This window comes from Mustela erminea, chromosome 2 (assembly GCF_009829155.1).
Source record: "Mustela erminea isolate mMusErm1 chromosome 2, mMusErm1.Pri, whole genome shotgun sequence".
Classification (NCBI taxonomy): domain Eukaryota; kingdom Metazoa; phylum Chordata; class Mammalia; order Carnivora; family Mustelidae; genus Mustela; species Mustela erminea.
In genome coordinates, this window is record NC_045615.1 from 37,600,123 (window position 1) to 37,618,921 (window position 18,799).

General features: G+C 40.7%; 1 protein-coding gene across 2 annotated transcripts in view; it reads left to right on the forward strand.

Annotated features, from left to right (window-relative positions):
* The window catches only part of C2H4orf45 (chromosome 2 C4orf45 homolog), a 95,927-nt gene that overhangs the window by 66,835 nt on the left and 10,293 nt on the right, over window positions 1–18,799 (forward strand). Inside the window, exons 4-5 of one of the 2 annotated variants that reach the window (XM_032332670.1) lie at window positions 13,219–13,408; window positions 15,227–15,341. In XM_032332670.1, coding sequence (XP_032188561.1) covers window positions 13,219–13,408; window positions 15,227–15,277 — 241 coding nt within the window. In that variant the 3' untranslated portion in view covers window positions 15,278–15,341. Of the gene's footprint in view, window positions 1–13,218; window positions 13,409–15,226; window positions 15,342–18,799 lie in introns of those variants that run through there. The other variant, XM_032332671.1, reaches the window with a different exon arrangement.

The following is an 18,799-nucleotide window of genomic DNA, read 5'->3' on the forward strand; positions in this document are numbered from 1 at the left end:
AAGAACTGCAAAACGCTTGGTGGAAGTGTTAGTGGTGTTACTCTGACTCTGTTGTAGTTGTACTGTGGGATAAAGCAAATGAGCAAGAATGTGATGTTCTTACTCAATCATTCCCGGTTTGGTTGAGTACCAGGATTCCTGGAGTGGGAGAAGGGAAATACAGATGTTAAGATAAAGGAGCTGAAAAACAGCCCCTGAATGTGAGTGGAAGATATATATATATATATACACACACACACACACAGACACACACACACAGACACACACACACACACACACACACATATGTATGTATGTATGATTGTATGTATTTACAGACATTTTTTCCTAGCTCTATCCACTCTGAAGGCCTAGACATAGGAAGGAACTCAGTAGCTGTGAGTTCCTCTACTACTCAGATTCTGCTTTCTGTCTGTCTATCTTTGAGTAAGTTTTATACCCAGTGTGGGGCTTGAACTCATGATGCTGAGATCAATCTTAGCATGCTGCCTGCTCTACCAACTGAGCCAGCCAGGCCCCTCAGATTCTACTCTTCAAATAACTTTTCCACTAAAAGGAATTGGGGCTTGTGGAGAATTGGTTGATTCTGGATCTGGAGAAGGAAATGGAAAACATGACTGTAGTACATACTGTGCGCAGTTTTATAGGACAAGTGGCCCAGTTTTTTCAACAAATAAATAGCAAGAAAGAAAAGGAAAGAGAAGAGGATGCTGGGAAAAGGGGAAAAGAAGGAGGAGGAGCTAAGAGATGAAACAGAACCTATGAATGAAAAGAAACTCAAAAGATTGATCAACCGATTGCAAGGTGCGAAGCTTCTTTGGATTCTCTTTCTAACAAACTATCAAAAATATAGCGTTTATGAGGCAACTAAGATTTTAAATGCTGAATAATGGTAAAATTGTTAAATTTTAGAGAGAAATAATGTCATTGTGATTATGCTAAAGGAAAACAGTTTTTAAATTTTTGAGAGTCATAACTATAGGTCGTTTGGAGAGGGAAGATTAATCTTATCAATCTTCTTAATGACTTAAGAAGATTAATAAGTAGGATAGAGAAGAAATAAGATTGGCTACCAATTGAAAAGGTTTGAAATTGGGTGATGGGTACCCAGGTTTCTTTAAAGTCTTTTGTCTATTTTTGTGTATAATATATTCAAATCTCCAAAGTAACTAAAAAGAAATTGTATCAACTTTATCCTTAGTTAATGAAGGTCAAGATTCACCATCTGGATAGATAAAACTTGTCCAAAACGAGATTGAGTCAATACTGTTGTAGTCTCCCAACTGACCTTCACCCGGATTGCCTCCAAGCAGCTGAAATATATGTTGTTCTCCTTTGTCCCCTTGCCATTCTCTGATCCGCCCACAAACAAGTAAGGGATGCCCAGGAAAGCACAAAGAGAAACCTTGAACTTGATATTTCAGAAGTCCTTAGCTGCTGAAATTGGCAGAATTTCCTGAATGTCTTATATAAAATCTCTCATATCTGAGAGGAATTATATTTAACATTCCTAAGAGGTGACCCTCATCAATCCAATATGCTGCATTTCTGGTAAGATTTTGGACAGCTGCCTCTGAGGCCATGTGCATGAGAAATAGTCACTTCATATAAATCATTTGAAAATACAGAATGGGAGTCAATAAACACCTCTGTGTATTTCTACACCGTGGACACACTCTTGGCAACAGGAACCTTTTGGAGGACATTTTTCTGCACAGGAAGACAACATGTTTGATTTTGATTGCATAACCCGTGGAACGGGAAGCCCAGCTGGGCCCCATAAGGGCAACCAGCAACGTGCTGGTGACATCACTGTGGCAAGGACAGCATTTCTCACATTCTGGAGCTCGAAGAAGACAATCTGGCAAAGCCATGAAAAAGTGTTCATTTAGGGTAATGCGAAATCTTTCTTGTTTCAATTAATTCTTTACTTCAATATAGTGGTAGAATATTTAACAAGCCTTTTGAATAAAGCAGTTGTGTTTCCTATGAAATAAAACAATAAATCAAACCAAACAATCGCAATCTGAGGTCTGAAGCATATGGTGTGTGTAATTTTACAGAACTGCACAAGCCTTTGATGCTCTCCTTCGAGAAGAAAGTCTGAGAGTGGGCTTTTTCTACTTAAAAGAAAAATATTCTTATAGTTAGCGATCTCTTTTGGTCTTTTAAAAATAGCTTTTAAGCAATAATCTTATGTTGGAAATATGCTGGCAGTTTGGGAAGACTTCTCTTGTGTTTTCCCAAACACTTCTTTGAGAAGCAATTTCATTTTTATCCTTGAGACAGTATATGTTTCATACTAATGTGAATTACACACATTTTGTTTATGAATTTAAATAACGCTACCTACTTTAGCAAAACAGTTTGTGCCCATAGATAAGCAAACCCATTTAAGAAGTTTAGTTTTGAATTGTTAATGACATAAGACTGATCATAGGCATTTTGGCAAGTACAAAAGATTCAAACAAATATAAAAATGGTTCTACATTTCCTCATGAATGATAACTTCATCACGAAGTTGATTATAATCAAATAACCTCTCAGTAACAATTTCATTCATTCACAGGCACAGCCGTAAATAAGCAATTGTTTATTCATATACTAATGTCCTTTTGCCATGTGTCCATTTTACATAGACTATCACCTTTCTGTATGGTCTCCTGGAGAAACTGCTACATTGTGAAATACATACTAGGTATTTGGTCAAAAAACTCTAGCTAAGACTCTAGTTGTCTAAAGACAGGATTAACAGATAGAGAGCTCTGGATCGTCAGTGCTATAAATTACCTCAAATTGTCCTGATCATTCAGTTGAATATTATTTTGGACATTTATCTTAAAAAGGTTAAGTTACAACTCAGAGGTAGCCTGTCAGTTTTCCTAGCATCCAGAAGACAGAATATTAAGCAAGTAGACATGGCATATGCCTTCCAGCTAAATCTCTATAAGCTCCTTTGGCTATGAATTACTAAAAATTAGCTTCTTTCATTAGCCTCTTTTTCTTTCCACTCAGTAAGAATCTGTTGAGCAACAACTAACCTAGTATAAATTATATTAGCATTAAATTTTTCTCTACTAATAATTGTTAACTATAATTGCACACTCATTTTGTTTGTTCAAATATGAAATACCCAGAAAATGTCATGTTTTTAATCAGCTCTATGACATTTGTTGATCTAGGATCAAATACATTTTAATCCAGAGGATTAAGATTAGGTCTTTTGGAAATAAGACACAACATCATTGTGCATGATTCTATAGGACCAGGGAGAGAAGGAAGATCAATGTGTAAGAAATAAGGTTGGACTTAACTAAACAAGGATATGGCTAAAGCTGACCTGGGGCACCCCAATTTCCTCAGCTCCTCCTTTGTGGTACTGCCCCTTCTCTCTAGAAGGGCCAGGTAAAATGCTTTATAGTGCCTCTCCCCAACCGTGTGCGCTGGAAGCCTGGTCTCTGGTTGTGGAATAAAAGGAAACAGCAAGGGAGGGTCGAAGGGAGTATTTTCTCGGGCAGCTGGTGTCTCTGAAATCACACGACATATGTGGCTGCCTATGTCAGTAGGAACACCCACTCCATCTATGTAGAAGGCCAATTCAAAAAAGGAAAAATACAATTAAAAACATCTTTAAAGGCCTAATGGTAATTTCTTGGCAGGTTCCGACTTTAGGTGTAGATGACACCATAAATTCAGAAAGATCTTTCAAAAACAGGGGTCGTATTTTCTTGCGAATATTCCAAAGAGAAAATAACAGGGAGAGAAGGCTTAGTCTCCCAGAAAGCAGAGATCCTGCCAAATCCTTTCTAAATGTGTTTCTCAAAAATTTCCATGTGCCATCAATGGTTTTTGAGTACTTCTGGAAGTGGAAAGAGCAGAAATCAATGGCCCTGTGAGAAAGCAAATACTTAAGGTAACTAATGTGCTGAGAACATAGGTTGTCACCCTAGATGCTGACAATATACGGTCGTTCAGTCACCATATATGGTGACCAGATACAGCACCAGTCTCCTCACAGGCTAGAGAGGCACTGTTCCATCCCTCTGACACTACACAGAAAATACTGAGGCCCTCAAGGGACGCTTCCACATATTTCTCTATTTGAAACTCAAGTGAGTAACTGTTTTCTGGGTCTATATTAGGCGACCAGACTGACTCACTGGAACCTAAACAGTTAGTAATTTGTTTCCTTAACTGTGGAATCCAGAAGACTGTAATTTTACCACTTATTAGCACTATTTTTAGCCAACCAAAGGGAATCCAAAAGATGTCCAAATAGTGGAAAAAGCTTCACTTTTGGGCAAGACCGATGCTGGGTGGTCAATATCCAGAGTAACCAGTTATTTTGATCCGTTTAAGTAAACATATTAATTCAGGCTGGTTATTTCGCCAACATACTGAAACTTCATTGACTTGTTCAGTCATGAATCAAAGTGGCTGCCCTAGAGCCTCCTATGGGTCCAACTCTAGTCACAAAAAGGCGGGAACCCCGAAGACCAAGCGGAGCCCCACCCCTAGCAGAACCCTGTCCTCAGCTCTCCAGAGTATTTTCTCTGGCAGAAGAGTCTAAATGAGAGTTGTTTGTCCCCTCAGTTTTAGACAGTTACATAAGCGAGGCCCAGCCAGTCACTTCCTAACTTAGCGCTGAAGTCTGTTTTATCTTCTCAGCCCATTTCTATGCTGCCCAGGCTGCGAGGACAATTTTGGTCATCTTCCAAGTAACCAACAATTTTTAAGGAAAACTCAGACATGTTTTATTATAAAAATAAAACACGCTTGCGGTTTAAAAAATTCAAACAACAACAGGGAGAGTATGAATTTAAATCAATTCCACCTCACACCAAACCTTCTATCATGTACCATCACAGACCCTCTCGCTGGAGAAGATGACAAAGCATTTTTTTTTTAAACTGTCTTTACTGAAGCAACCAAAACTGACGGAAAACATGTTCTGTGTCAGGAACTCTGCTAGACATTGAAAACACAAAAAAGTAGGAAACAGTTCCTTCGCTTTACTTACAGATTTACTGAGAGTCACCACGATGACACCAAGTATAATTGGTATGAACAACACAGTAACAGTAGTACGGGGAACAAAGGAGGGCATGACTGCGGCCCACTGTGGAAGGTCAGGCTGCTATTCAGGAAAGCTTTGTAGGAGAGGTAACACCAGCTACATTATGAAGGCTGCTTGGGAAATGAAAAGGAGGGCGTAGAACTAGAGCTGGGGAAGGAACACCCAGCCAGAAGGAATCGTATAAGCAAAGGCATGGAGGAGTGAACCCTTACCATGTGCTGAGGAAATGACTAGGAGTCTGGTGTAGCTCAAACAGGGTACTGGTTTAGGGGTGTGGTGGGAGGCAATACTGGAATTGCAGCACAGGGTCCAGATTGTGTACTATTGCGAATTCCATGCTAAAGATTTTTGTGCTTAATTCTGTAGGCAACAACTGTTGTTTTTATGTTTTTAAGTAAGGAAGTTATATAATCAAATCTGTGTGTGAGAAAGGATACCTGGCACATAAGGGGTGTAGAAAACTGCTGAATGGACGAGCAGAGAAAGGGGAGCCCGAGGGACAGAAAACAAGTTAAGTGATATTGTCACCATCACAATGAAGGGAGCCAGAATGGTAGAGGTGGGGACAACAAGATGATTTAGAGAAAGACTCACTTGGCAACCAATTAAATGTGGAGGAATGGAGGAGATGGGGAAAATCAAACGCAATTCTGATGGTCTCTTCTGCGTGGCTGGATATTTGGTTAAGTCATAAACAGAAATACAGGAAGGAGAGGGTATTTGAGGCAGATAGGAAATGGGGAGATAAATTGAGAAACAATAAATGGCCAACACATTATTGAATTTTTACCATGGGCCAGATACTATTTTCAGTGCTTTATAAGTATTAACTCATTTAACTCTCATAAAGGGTAGTATTTTAATAATATCCCCATTTTACAGATGAGATCACATAAGTTTAGAATCCAACAACTCCTGAGTGCAAGTCCCAGCTCTACAGCTTTTAACTGTTTGATCCTGGATAAATTACTTAATCAATCTAACCTCAGATGTAAAAAAGCAGAAAATGATATCTACCATAGGGAATTATTATGAAGATTAGCAGTAATACATCTCAAGCAACTAGCATAGTGTCTGGAAGCTTTTATATCTTAATGAATGCAAGAAATTATTACTAGCTATGAGATATCCTGGTGCTATGATCAGAAAGGAGCTTGGAATTTCTGTTTAAGTTATAGAGGTGAAAGCAGAAATTTCAAACATGAGTGTATTGATGTTGATTGGGTCCCTGGATATAAATACCATTTCCTGGTTTGGAGATGGGTGGTAGTATACCAAGAGATGAGATTCAAGGATGGAATTCTGGGAGAATACCAATGATAAAGGAGCAAAAAGAATAAGAGATTCTTCTAAAGGAAATGGGTAGATGAGGTAATATAAGAGGAGGAGAGACATAAAGAGAAGAGCTCCTGAAGCCCAAGTGGAAAAGTGGGAGGAGGATAATGTCAACAACTGCAAAAGCTTCTGGGAAGTCATACTAGAAAGTCTGAAAAGAGATGATTTGATCCGGCAGATGGAAAGGAGGTTGCTGTTGGCTGAAGTGAGAATCATCACAATGAAGTAATGGCAACACAAAACGGAATGCAGCGTATGGAGGAGGTGCAAATGAAGAAATGGAAACAGAAGACACAGGCAATTCCTCCTTAAATAGTGAGTCTCCATTTTACTTTAAAATGATTTAGTTCAGGAAGCACTTTGGGAATGGTGCAGTAAGTACCTCCAAAAATCTGTTCCTCCAAGAAGAAATAAGACCAATGGCAAAAATTATCAAAACTACCTATTTTTTTTTTCAAAGCACTGGAAGTTAATAAATGTTTCCAATAATCCATGAAGAATTTATTTAGGAAAAAGCACTGAAAAAAAAAAAAGAAAAATCACTAAATCTCAGAAAGAACAATGATCTTTGGGCATTTTAAATTTAAATTGCTGTATTCCCCAGAGACAAACCAAGAAACAGACTCTTAATTATAGAGAACAAACTGACGGTTACCACTTGGTAACCAAGTGGGTGGGGGGATAGGGGAAATAGGTGATGGGGATTAAAGAGTATATTTATGACCACACTTGAGTAATGTATATAATTGTTTAATCCCTATATTGTACTCTGAAACTAAGAGAACACTGTATGTTAAGTATAGTTGAATTACATTAAAACCTTAATAAAAAATACAAAAAATAAATTGCTCTATTCCCACCCTTCCTTGCCAGCTCCACGGTTGCCTTGAAAAAACCAATAGCCTCACAACCATACTAGCTGTGAAAACAAGAAAACAAGCAGCCTATTAGTCACTGGAAGGGAACCATGGGTTTGAAGCTCCTTGAAAAGTGTCATACTCAGAGAAATGTCACATTTGATCCATCTTGCAAATCCCTGGAAAAAGCCCATTCTTAGGGCTTGTCATTATTTGACCTGATTCTGTGTGAACAGCTCTATCTTATGGGGATTCAAAATCATCAGTCAAAAATCATTAGCAGTTACTGTTTAATACCACAGCTGCCTGAGGGGACAACACTGGTTGGGCAAAGAAGGAGTGGATTAAAAATCTTAAAATGAAAAATTGGGCAATGAGACATCCATAGGGGAATTCGAAAGGCTCCAACATATTCTTGGAAATATAGAAGGCTATGAACGTGTGCCGTGCTGTGCACACGCTCAGGAAAAACCTGAGAAGGTGCTAATCTCTCGCCTTTGGCTAATCTTGAAACTCTATGCAAGTAGGAAATGAAAGCTAAGGTGGAGTTATAAGCTGCCTGCCAGAGCATTGAAGGTATGCCTCAACACACACAAAGGCAAGAAGACATATTGATTTGAGACATTTAAGGAAATTTCTACCCAATCATTAGGGGACCACTAAGCTACCAAGCAAAAAATTCAGGAGGTACACATGACAAAATTTAGACAATTAGTCCAGGAAAGTCATTAAACAACCACCAAAAACAACAAATAGCAACATCAAGCTCTAGGGAGGGGAAAGAAATCTCATTTCCAGAATTGACACATTATATTATTTGAACTGTTAATTTTTTAACAAAGAATGATGAGACAAACTGTGGTAGTTCAGAGTAGGGTGAGAAAGACTGCAAGAGGGCATCCTGGACTGGGGTGTTGGGTCCTAAATGGGGTGAGGAGAACATGAGGAGAACATGAGGAGAAAGTGGAGAGGGAGGTGGTGGTAGCAGTGAGACACTGGTTATCGACAGGAAAACCAGTCAAATAAGTAAATACATAAAGAGAATGGGAATCAGGTTTCTCACTGTAGGAGAAGAGAGCTACAAATATGGAAAGGGAAAAAAGTAGAACACACACCCTAATGAGTCCTGGGTAATGTTATCTGAGAAGGTTGTGTGACAGTGACACCTCAACACTAAGAGGAATATCTAGCACCTGGATCTTGGTTTGTCAATCCCATTTTCCACTAAAAGGAACCAGAGTTCCTTCAAGAAATGGATTATTCCAGGACTGGAGAAAGGAAAGATGAACCTGGAACACCTTTTCGTTTTAAAAAGTAAGGAAATGCCCCCAAAATGATGGGGGCAATCAAAAGGACACAGAAGTGAGATTAAAAGAGCTCCCTCTAGCTGAATCTGGGACAATCTGAGCATCAAAATGAATGTTATGAACGGATCATAGCCCAATGCACAAAACAGGAAATCCTGAGTCCATCCTGATGTTAATTAATTAACTGAATGTTTGACATGGGATGAAGTTTTTACATAAATTCAAAGTATTTTGAATACCAAAATACTGAAGTATTTCTGAATACAAAATACCAATAACGAATGGGAAAGGTAATTTTACACCATCACCGTCCTGCGTTATTTCTGCCTGAGGATGCACGGCCTGAATCTAATCAAGAGAAAACACAAGATAAACCCAAACAGAGGGACATCTACAAAATAACTGGCCTGTGTTCTCCCAAAGTACCAAAGCTGTGTGAAAGTCACAGGAAGATTAGGAAAGGATGTTAGATTTAAGGAGACTAAAAAGATGAGAAAACCAAATGCAATGTGTGCTTCTTAAATTGATCCTTTTGCAAAACAGACATTATTGGGAAACTGGAATGGTGTCTGAAAGGATGAGGTAATAACAATACAAACACGTTAATTTTCTGATTTCCTCTGCTTTTCCCTGAAGTTTTATTGGGGAATAATTATTGACATACCTCCTTGCATAAGTTCAAGATGTAGAGCATGATAGTTCAATTTACATATATTATGAAATGATTCCAAGTAAATGTAGTTAAAATCCATCAACTCATGTGGATATAAAAAAAGAAAGAAAGAAAGAAAGAAAGAAAGAAAGAAAGAAAGAAAGAAAGAAAGACAAATTCCATTGTGAAGAGAACATTTAGGATTTACTCTCTTAACAACTTTGCCATACATAACACAGCTGTGTTAGCTGTAGTCATCATGCTGCCATGACACACCTAGTGCTTCTGTATCTTGTGTCTGGAAGCTTCTACCTTTTGTCTGCATTCCTCCAACTTCCCCTACCCTCAACTCCCACCTCTGCTTACAAGTCTGATTTATTTTTTTTCTATGAGTTTGGTAGTCTTTGTTTTTAGATTCCACATATAAGTGGAAGCAAACATTATTTGTCTGTCTTTGTCTGACTTATTTCACCTAGTGTAATGTCTTCAAGGCCCCTCCATGTTGTCACAGATGGTAGGATTTCCTCATTTTTTATGGCTGAAGAATATTCCATTGTGTGTGTGTGTGTGTGTGTGTGTGTGTGTGTATCTCACAACTTCTTTATTCCTCCATCCATTGAGGGACATTAATGTTGTTTTCATGTCTTGGCTACTGCAAATAATGCTGCTGTGAAACTGGGAGAGCAGATACCTTCCTGAGCTAGTGTTTTTGTTTCCTTTGGATATATTCCCAGAAGTGGAATTGCTAGACCATATGGTGGTTCTATTTTTAATTTTTTTATGAACTTCCGTACTCTTTCCATAGTGGCTGTCCCAATTTGCATTCTCACCAACAGTGCACAAGGGTTCCCATTTCTCCACATCCACACCAACATTTATTATCTTTGTCTTTTTGATGATGACCCTTCTAACAGGCATGAGGTGATATCTCACTGTGGCTTTAATTTGCATTTCCCTAATGATTACTGATGTTGAACAGGCTTCTCATGTGCCTCTTGGCCATTCGTCTATCTTTGAGAAGACGTTTATTCAGGTCCTTTGCACATTTTTAAATTGGATTATTATTTCTTGTTTGCTATTGAGTTGTAGGAATTATGTTGGATATATATTTGGGATATTAACACCTTTGCAGATATATGGTCTGCAAATAAATTTTCCCATTCTGTAGGTTGTCTTTTCACTTTGTTGATGATTTCTTCTGTTGTGTAGAGGCTTATTAGTTTGGTGTAGTCCCACTTACTTGTTTTTGCTTTTATTGCTTGTGTTGATCTTCTCGGATTGTGTTAGTTATGTTGAGGTTATGTAGAATGTCCTTATTGGTAGAAATTAACACACTCAAGTATTTGGGTGATGGGTATCATGTCAAATTTTCAAACTGTTCAGGAAAAAAAGCTTTTGTAATGTGCTTCTACTTTTCTATAAGCTTGAAATTGTTTCAAAAAGAAAAGAATCTGACCCTTAGGGGCCTGCTTAACATAAGAATAGTAAGATTGTTACACTAACAATCTTTGTTATCTATTTTGGTGTGTGTGTTTGCTGTTGTGTGCTTGTATAACATCAAATCATTGCTGATGGCCTAGCATTTATGCCCCAAATCATTCTGGAGCTAAACCTTCTGCTCCTGGATTTACCTCTTTCAACTTTTGTGGCTCAGTTTTAAGTTCAATATGGTGTATGTAAATCTCCACAGTTACTGTGTCTATTATTTTTATAAGACTTTTAAACCCATTGAAACACAACTAATTTTTAGCTTTCCATTGTTCCTGGGAATTCAAGATTCAGGGACATAGGATATTCTGAAATTAAAATAGAAGATTATAAAAAACTGCATACAAGGATTTTCCTTTTCTATTAGTACAGTATAATTATTTCTGTGATACATTATTTTTGTTAATTTTTTTCAAGCTTTTATTTAAATTCCAGTTGGTTGACAATATACAGTATAATACTACCTTCAGTTGTAGTACATTATTTTTATAGAAAATATGGCACATTTGCATATCATTCATCAAGCTATTATAAACTATAAACAACACTCCCCCCATACATTTTACTCACTAGCTCTCTTGTCCTTTAAACTTTCTTGGAATTATTCCCAGCTATTAATATGTGTTTGTAAATAAAAGCACTCAGACAAACCAGACTGTGATCTGCTCCTTTACACCTGCTGGTGGTGGGAGGGAAGAAGAGGCTGCAGGAGGGGTGCCTGGGCGGCTCAGTTAAGGGGTTAAGCATCGGCCTTAGTTAGGCTCAGGTGGTGATCGGCCGGGAATCCTGGGATTCAGTCCCAGGTTGGGACTCCTTGCTCTATGGGAAGTCTGCTTTCCCTCTCCCTCTACTCCCTGCTCCTGGTTCTCTCTCTTGTTCTCTTGCATGCTCTATTTCAAATAAACAAAAAATAATCCTTAAAAAAGAGAGAGAGAGATTGAGGCTGCAGAAGCAGGCAAGTGGGAAAGAGTAAGAGGGAAGGAACCTTCAGCAGAACTCAGCTTTGGTCTCCTTCCTCCCTCCCGTCACAGACAAGCTGAGAGTCCCGGTGGGTCAGGCCAGGTAATGAGTACTAGGGATCCTGTGATGAAAGAGACATTCTGGGCTCTTTAAGGAGCGCTGAGTTCAGAGGGGGAGAGACTGCTGCACTAGACATTTCAGCAGACGCTGATAGTTTCTACAAAAGAAGTCAAATGCAATGTGCTATCAGAGGAGAAAAAAAGGCTACCTAACAGGAATAAGGAAGGAGTCTTTCCAGAAAAGGTGACGTTTAAAGCCTTGGCTGCAGTTTGTCAGGAGAGGAGGAGAAGGGAGGGAATTACAAGCAAAAGGAAAAGTTGTAGCAGAAAGGCTGAAGGTCTGAAAGCCTGACTTCCTCAGAGCTCACAGAGGGACGGGTGAGCGCACAATGGAGTGCTGTGTGGGTGTCTGGGAGGAGGGAGGTGCTGAGTACAGACCAGAAAGGCCCAAGTGGGCAAACCATTTTAAAAAAGAAAACAGATGAAAAACAAACAGCAGCAGCACACACCCTTGTGTGCTGTGCTAAGGAATTTGGACTTCATTCTGAAGGCTATGGAGTGTCAGCGGAGGGTTGCTGGAGAACGACTGGGTCAGCTCCTGCCCAGTGCAGGGATCTGTGGTTCTAGGGAGTGGGAGGGAGTGTCCCCGACCCCCAGGGCACTGTGAGAACGGCTGGCTCCCTCCCTTCATCTAGCTCCCTGCTCAAGGGATACCTCCTACTCCTCAGCCCACCCCCACAAAAACAGCATGCCTGGCATTTTCTATTCCTTATCTGGCTTTAGTTTTCTTCATGATGCTTCCCCAATACTTGACTTACCTGTTTGCTGTCTGCCCATTATTGCTGTCTCCCCACCACCTCGTCGGGTGCCGGGCATACAGTAAGGGCACCTATCTTCTCAAATGAACAAAGGGTAAAGCAAACTGTCCAAAGAACTTGGGAACCCATAAAGCTCAGATGCTAGGAAGGGAAATTTGTAGTGACCAAGAGGCTCTGAGCATTCAGGAAAACGGATGGTACAGTAAGAAGCTCTAAGAGATTCTTCAGAACGACAGACTTCCAGAGGAGTTGGCAAATCCTCTCTCCTTTGATCTTTTTGCTTTTCCCCAGGGCTGGCCCTTTGTAATGGGAAATCAGGACTTAGTATTCTAATTTAGGCACGTTGGAACCTAGATAAGGATCTCAATGGGGAAAGAGAATGAAGGAAGATCAGTTATGATACAGGGGTGAATTCATCAACAAGGTTCCTAGATTAGTATCTATCTTGGGAGGTAGTTTCCTGAGCCTCCACAGCTGCACATCTGTTGGAGGAGGCAGAGTTCGGAAACTTCTTAGAATGCTGGCTGATGGCTCAGGTCCCTAACTTTCTCGAGCCACACAGCTAAAAATCGAGGGAAACAGACAAATCTCAACTATCTGAAAACTAAAGGACTTGTTTCTAGATCTTTTGAATTTGAGAACCAACCAATTTGTTCCAATTTCAGGCAACCAAAACCTGAGATTATGGATATGCAAGGAAAATACAGTCGTGGTTCTATTGCCTGGCATATGGGAGATTATGAGAACATCAATGAGAGAAATTCAAGAAGATCTGTCCTTGTCAGGCAGAGCACAACAGCATTGCCAAGAGCTTCCAGATCACCTAAGTTGCCCAAGGTGCCAAGAAAGGAGGAGGTACCATCATTTGCTTTTCTGAATCATCACAGAAAATGTTGAATTATTTTAAGATGAATTAGAGAAAGATATTTAGTAGTACTACTACTAATAACCAGTTTTATAGCTCCTTGTAACCTACCAGAACATTTTGGAATTAATATTGGATTTCCACAGTAACGTCCGTGCTTTGGGTAGGTGGGTATTATTCCCACTTTATAGGTGAAAAAAACAAGAGGTTGTAGAGTTCAGTCCTTACAACTACTTCTTTGTCATATGAGTGAACCTGAAGAGAACGGCCATCTCCTTGATTTGCAAAAGCTGAGAAAGATCTCAGTGTGTGAAATGGAGGTAAATCTATAGCCATGTCAAAACTCTTGCAGACTGGTTAGCAGAGTAAGTGTATAGTTGTTCAAGTGTTTCCCACTGCTATCTATGAAATCTTAAGCAGGTTGCATAATTTCCCTGTGTGGCTTTTTAATTTTTTAAAAAAGTGCATTTGATTTTCCACTCCATACTTTTAATGAGGGTTTTTTGGTTTTTTTTTTGAAGATAATTTATTTATTTGAGAGAGGAAGAAATCACAAGTTGGGAGGGAAGGGCAGAAGCAGACTCTTGGCTCAGCAGGAAGCCGGATGCAGGGCTTTGGGTTTGATTCCAGGACCTTGGATGGCAACCTGAGCCTAAGGCAAGATGCTTAACCAAATGAGTCACATAGATGCCCCCCTTTACAGGGTTTTTTAGAAGTAAAACGAATAGTATTTGCACTAAATATCTGATAAAGTGATCATGAGAGTCAAGGAAAGAATGAATAAATATATGTGAATCAGCAACAATTAGCATAACCCCACAACAAAATGCACTTTGTAGTCATTCTATATGGAGTTGTATGAAACTAAGTTTCATGATAGAAAGGGAAAGGGATAGCTTGGAATAATTCAGACCTTCTTATTTCCTACATGAGAGCGTCTCCTTGCTCCATCCAAGAATCTTGCCAACTCCCTAGAATATTGTTTGCCCTCTGTCACTAGAGATCTGATTCATTAGCAATTAATTATATCCATTTGAAACATTCTGTGAGGGAGCCATGGAAGTCCTCCTTGGTAGGTCCTGACCCCAGAGACACTTTGTATTAAAAAAGGGGGGGGGCAGTTCAGCGGCTAACATTCCTCTGTGGTCTGATTTTGGGCTGGGTCCAAATGAAATGATTTATTGCAATGGTTGTGCGGGAGGCTTGGGCTAGTTACTCTCTATCACTGTACTAATTTTGTGTAAAGCTATCATAAATTCAAAAATCCCAAAGGCCTCCTTCTATCATTCACTAAATCCAATTGAGATATTTTTGTGCATTAAAAAAAAATCTGTAAAAGGACTTTCATTTCGGAATGATTTCAAATTTATAGAAGAGTTGCAAGAACAGTACAAAGTGAACTTTGAAGAGTCCATTGTTTATTTGCTTTAATGCTTTCTTTCTAAATGTGTATGTGTGCATATATACACATAAACACACGCACATATTTGTTTTTCCAAATCATTTAAGGTTTAGTTGCAGACATGATTCTTCTTTAACCCTAAACATTTCAGAGTGTATTCCTTGAGAGCTTGTTTGGAGGTTCTAGCAGGGGAGCGCAGCTACTCGTATACCCTTGACCGAAGAACGGTCCTCTCCTCTATCGGGGAAGGTCGTCCTCTTCGACCGAGCGCGCAGCTTCGGGAGGGACGCACATGGAGCGGTGAGGGAGGAAGGGGACACCCGCCTAGCCAGCCAGATCAGCCGAATCAACCCTGGCGATCAATGGGGTGACAGATGTCGCAGCCAGATCGCCCTCACATCCTCAGAGTGTATTCCTAAGAACAAAGATGTTCTCTTATATAACTGCAGTACAATAAGATCCACAGTTTAACATTGAAACAGTATTATTATCTATAGTTCATAATCAAATTTTAGTAATTGACCCAATAATGTCCTTTGTATTTTCTTCTCATCCAGGAGCCAATCTAGATTTTATACATTACGTCTTCATGTCTCTTCAGTCTCCTTCAATTTAGAACAGTTCCTCAGTCTTGGTCTTTTGTAACACTGACATCTTTAAACAGTACAGACCAGTTCTGTAGAATATCTCTTAATTTGGGTTTATCTGATGTTTTTCGCCCAAGTAGATTCAGGTTATATGTTTTTGGCAGGAATCTCAGCTAAGTCACATTATGTCATTCTCAATGCGTCACATCAAAGAGGCACCTGATGTCAGTTTAACTAATTGTTGGGAAGCTTAATTGAGCACCTGGTCACACCTTTTCCCTTCCAGAGATCGACAAAATACTATTTTACCCCCCAAATAATCTCTCTTTTTATAAACTAGGCTTTCTTCTAAATTTCTAGATACATGTTAGAAGCTTGTTCCCTAAGTCCATTTCTTGGACCAGCCCACGGGATTTTTGTGAATGATACTTCAATATGTACTCAAGCCTGCCCCTCTGTAATAGAAGTCCTCTTCAGGAAAAATAACGTGAAGCAAGTGTTCTTATATGTTCCAAAGCAAAGAAGGAATACAATGTGTGTAAAGCCTCCAACATACTGCTTTACCCTGGCCCGCAACGAGTGGCTGCCATGACTATAACACTGTACATAGTGGGGATGTCAGCACATTTTCCTCTTACGCTGAAGGAATCCAAGCCACGCATGGGCAGCAGCCTCAATAGAGAAGATTAAATAACTGTCAATGGTATTGGGGGCTTGATGGAAATCCTTCTTCTCATGAAGGTAGATGGTTGAAAATGGGGATATTTCATATTCACATTCTTGAGTTTGTACCTTTACTTATAACTCTAAGTTTGGAGCCTAATTACAATGTTTCTAAAAGTGCAATTTATGATATTTAACAGTATATATCATTCATGTATTCATTTATCCAAAACGAAATGCTCTCAAAATTGGGCACATTTCTAAACTGCTTCTACTATATTTCCCCAGTTTTTTATTTTTTTAATTTCAAGTTCTATCTGATAGTATATGTTATTTTCCCTTCTTGACTTTTGGTTCAATTTTTTCCTCACATAAATAATAGCTACTTATGTGTTGTCAAATGTATGTTACATACACTTTTAACACCATCCATTCCTATCTCATTTCTTTGCTTGCAGATGTTCTTACTGCCCGCTTGTCATTCCAATACGGGGACACAATCTCAGTGATGGGTACTTCCTCTCCCTCATCCATTCACTCACATCGAATCCAAAGACAATAATTCTCAAATTTAAAAATGCATATCCATCGCTTAGGAGTCGAAGGAAGGCACAGATCCTGAATCAGTTGGGCTGGGAATCTGCATTTCCATGGAACTCCCAGGAAAAGCAGCTGTTGTTAGTCCAGACCCTGAGTGGCAAGGTGCTTGAGAATTTGATACTGAATTGCAGTTTGAGCTATGAACAGGAGGAGCTTGGACCAAAGGGGAGGGGGAGATAAGGAAGGACGGACAGCTGGGCAAAGGTAACACTAATGTAGTGTCTTTGGTTTAATCCAGCTGAATAATATGCAAAGAGCAGTATCTGGTGAGGAGGCTGGGAAAGAGGAACCAGCTGGGGCATTTGAGTGTCCAGTGCCAAGGAACTTGGATTTTACAGGGCTGGCTTTCAAACACAAGTTGATAGTGTTAAGCTTTCATTCTGGAGGGGTTCAGACATCAGCCTGGAAGATTGATCAGACCTGTTTGATATGACAGGGAGACGAGTTTTGAGGCATTTTGGTAACTCAGTTGAGAAATGAGGAATTAAAAGAAGGCAAGAGAAAGGAGAAAAGATGACGCATTTGAGACGCAGAGAAAGTAGACTCGACAGCTCTTTCTATGGGAACAGAAGTGGAGGCCAAACTGCACTGCAGAGTTTGTGAGCCATCGGGGCGGTGAGGGGAGGGGAGGCAGGGGGCAACAAATAGAGAATGAGTAGGAAGCAAAGAAGTGAGGGCCCAATAACCTCTCCAGAAAACACAGTTGTCGAAGGGAAGAGAGATTTGGGATCACGACGAGGCAGGGAGACACAGGGCAAAACATGGGAGAATTTCTGTCTATACTTAGAATAGAAAAGTCTGTAGATTGAGCACTTACAGATGAGAAAAAGGAACAATAACCGCTGTCTTGAGGTCCCCAGAAAGCAGAGGGAGATGTACAGCTCTTGGAATTAACATTCAATGGCAGGGACTAATCTTTTACAGGAAGGGGGCATTTTTCTCCCACTCTGAAGGAGTGTCATCTCCTTTCTTGCCATCCCAGAGGGTTATTTCTCATTCATGCTTTTCCTGTTCTCCCTCATCTCCTTTGCCCCACATATCCAGACACTATTGTGACTTGCCTGTCAGCCAGTCAGACAGGAATCGGTGCCGTGTTAGAGATCTTCGATTCGAAGTCTACTACTTACAGTCGGGTATGACAATATTCTGACTACCCAACTCCTTTTGGGGGGACATCCTATACATCATCTGACTGCAGCTGAAGTACCGGTTATCAGTCAAGGTTCTCCCAAGAAATAGAACCAAAAAGATGGACAGACAGACAGACTGATTGATTTTAAGGACTCACGATTTTGGAGTCTCGCAGATGCAAAATCTTCAGGGTAGGCCAACAGGCTGGAGAGTGACGTTGCAGCTCAAGCCCAAAGGCAGTCCACAGGTAGAATTCCCTCTTCCTTAGCGACATCAACCCCTTAAATCCTTCAAGTGTCTGGGTTAGGCCCACCCACATAATGGTGGGTAATCTGCTTTACTCCAAATCTACTCAGTTAAATGTGAATATCGCGGATCCCCACCGCGGCCCGCAGAGGACGAGGGCGGGCGGGGGCTCTGGAGGCGGAAAACCCCACCCCCACCCCCATCGCCCCCAGTTTCCTGGCCCAAGGCAGGAGAGCTGGGGTTGTGGGGCAGGACGCCGTCTGCTGTAGGGAGCTGCAGGATTAGAGCAGTCCTCAGGTTTCAAGAAAACCTTGGGCCAGAGTTGCACATCGACGACCAGAGCATTCCTCGCAGGCCACCAGGCAGAGCGCGACCTGGGGCCCCGGAGCGAACTAGGGCGGGGGCGGGAACGCCTGACTGCGCGTGGGTCTCTGCGCGATCCACCTGCCTTCCCGCCTTGCGCCACGGAGCCCCTCCCCCTCTCCCTGGCTTCTCTATTTCTTTCCTCGGTTGGTTCTGCGCCAGGCCTGAGGTTAGCGGTGAGGACTGTGAGCCTGGCCCCGCGCTGGCCCTCAGCCTACTGGACTCCTCAGGTCTGTGCCCCCTGCGGGAAGAGAACCCTGCTCGCACAGCAGGCGAGCCAGAGGCACGGCTCTGCAGGCTTCGGTATCCATTCGGATCCTCAGGACCTTAGAGCAGCTTGAAGCTATTACAACCCTGACTTCACAGCTGTGATAACCGCGACCAGAGAG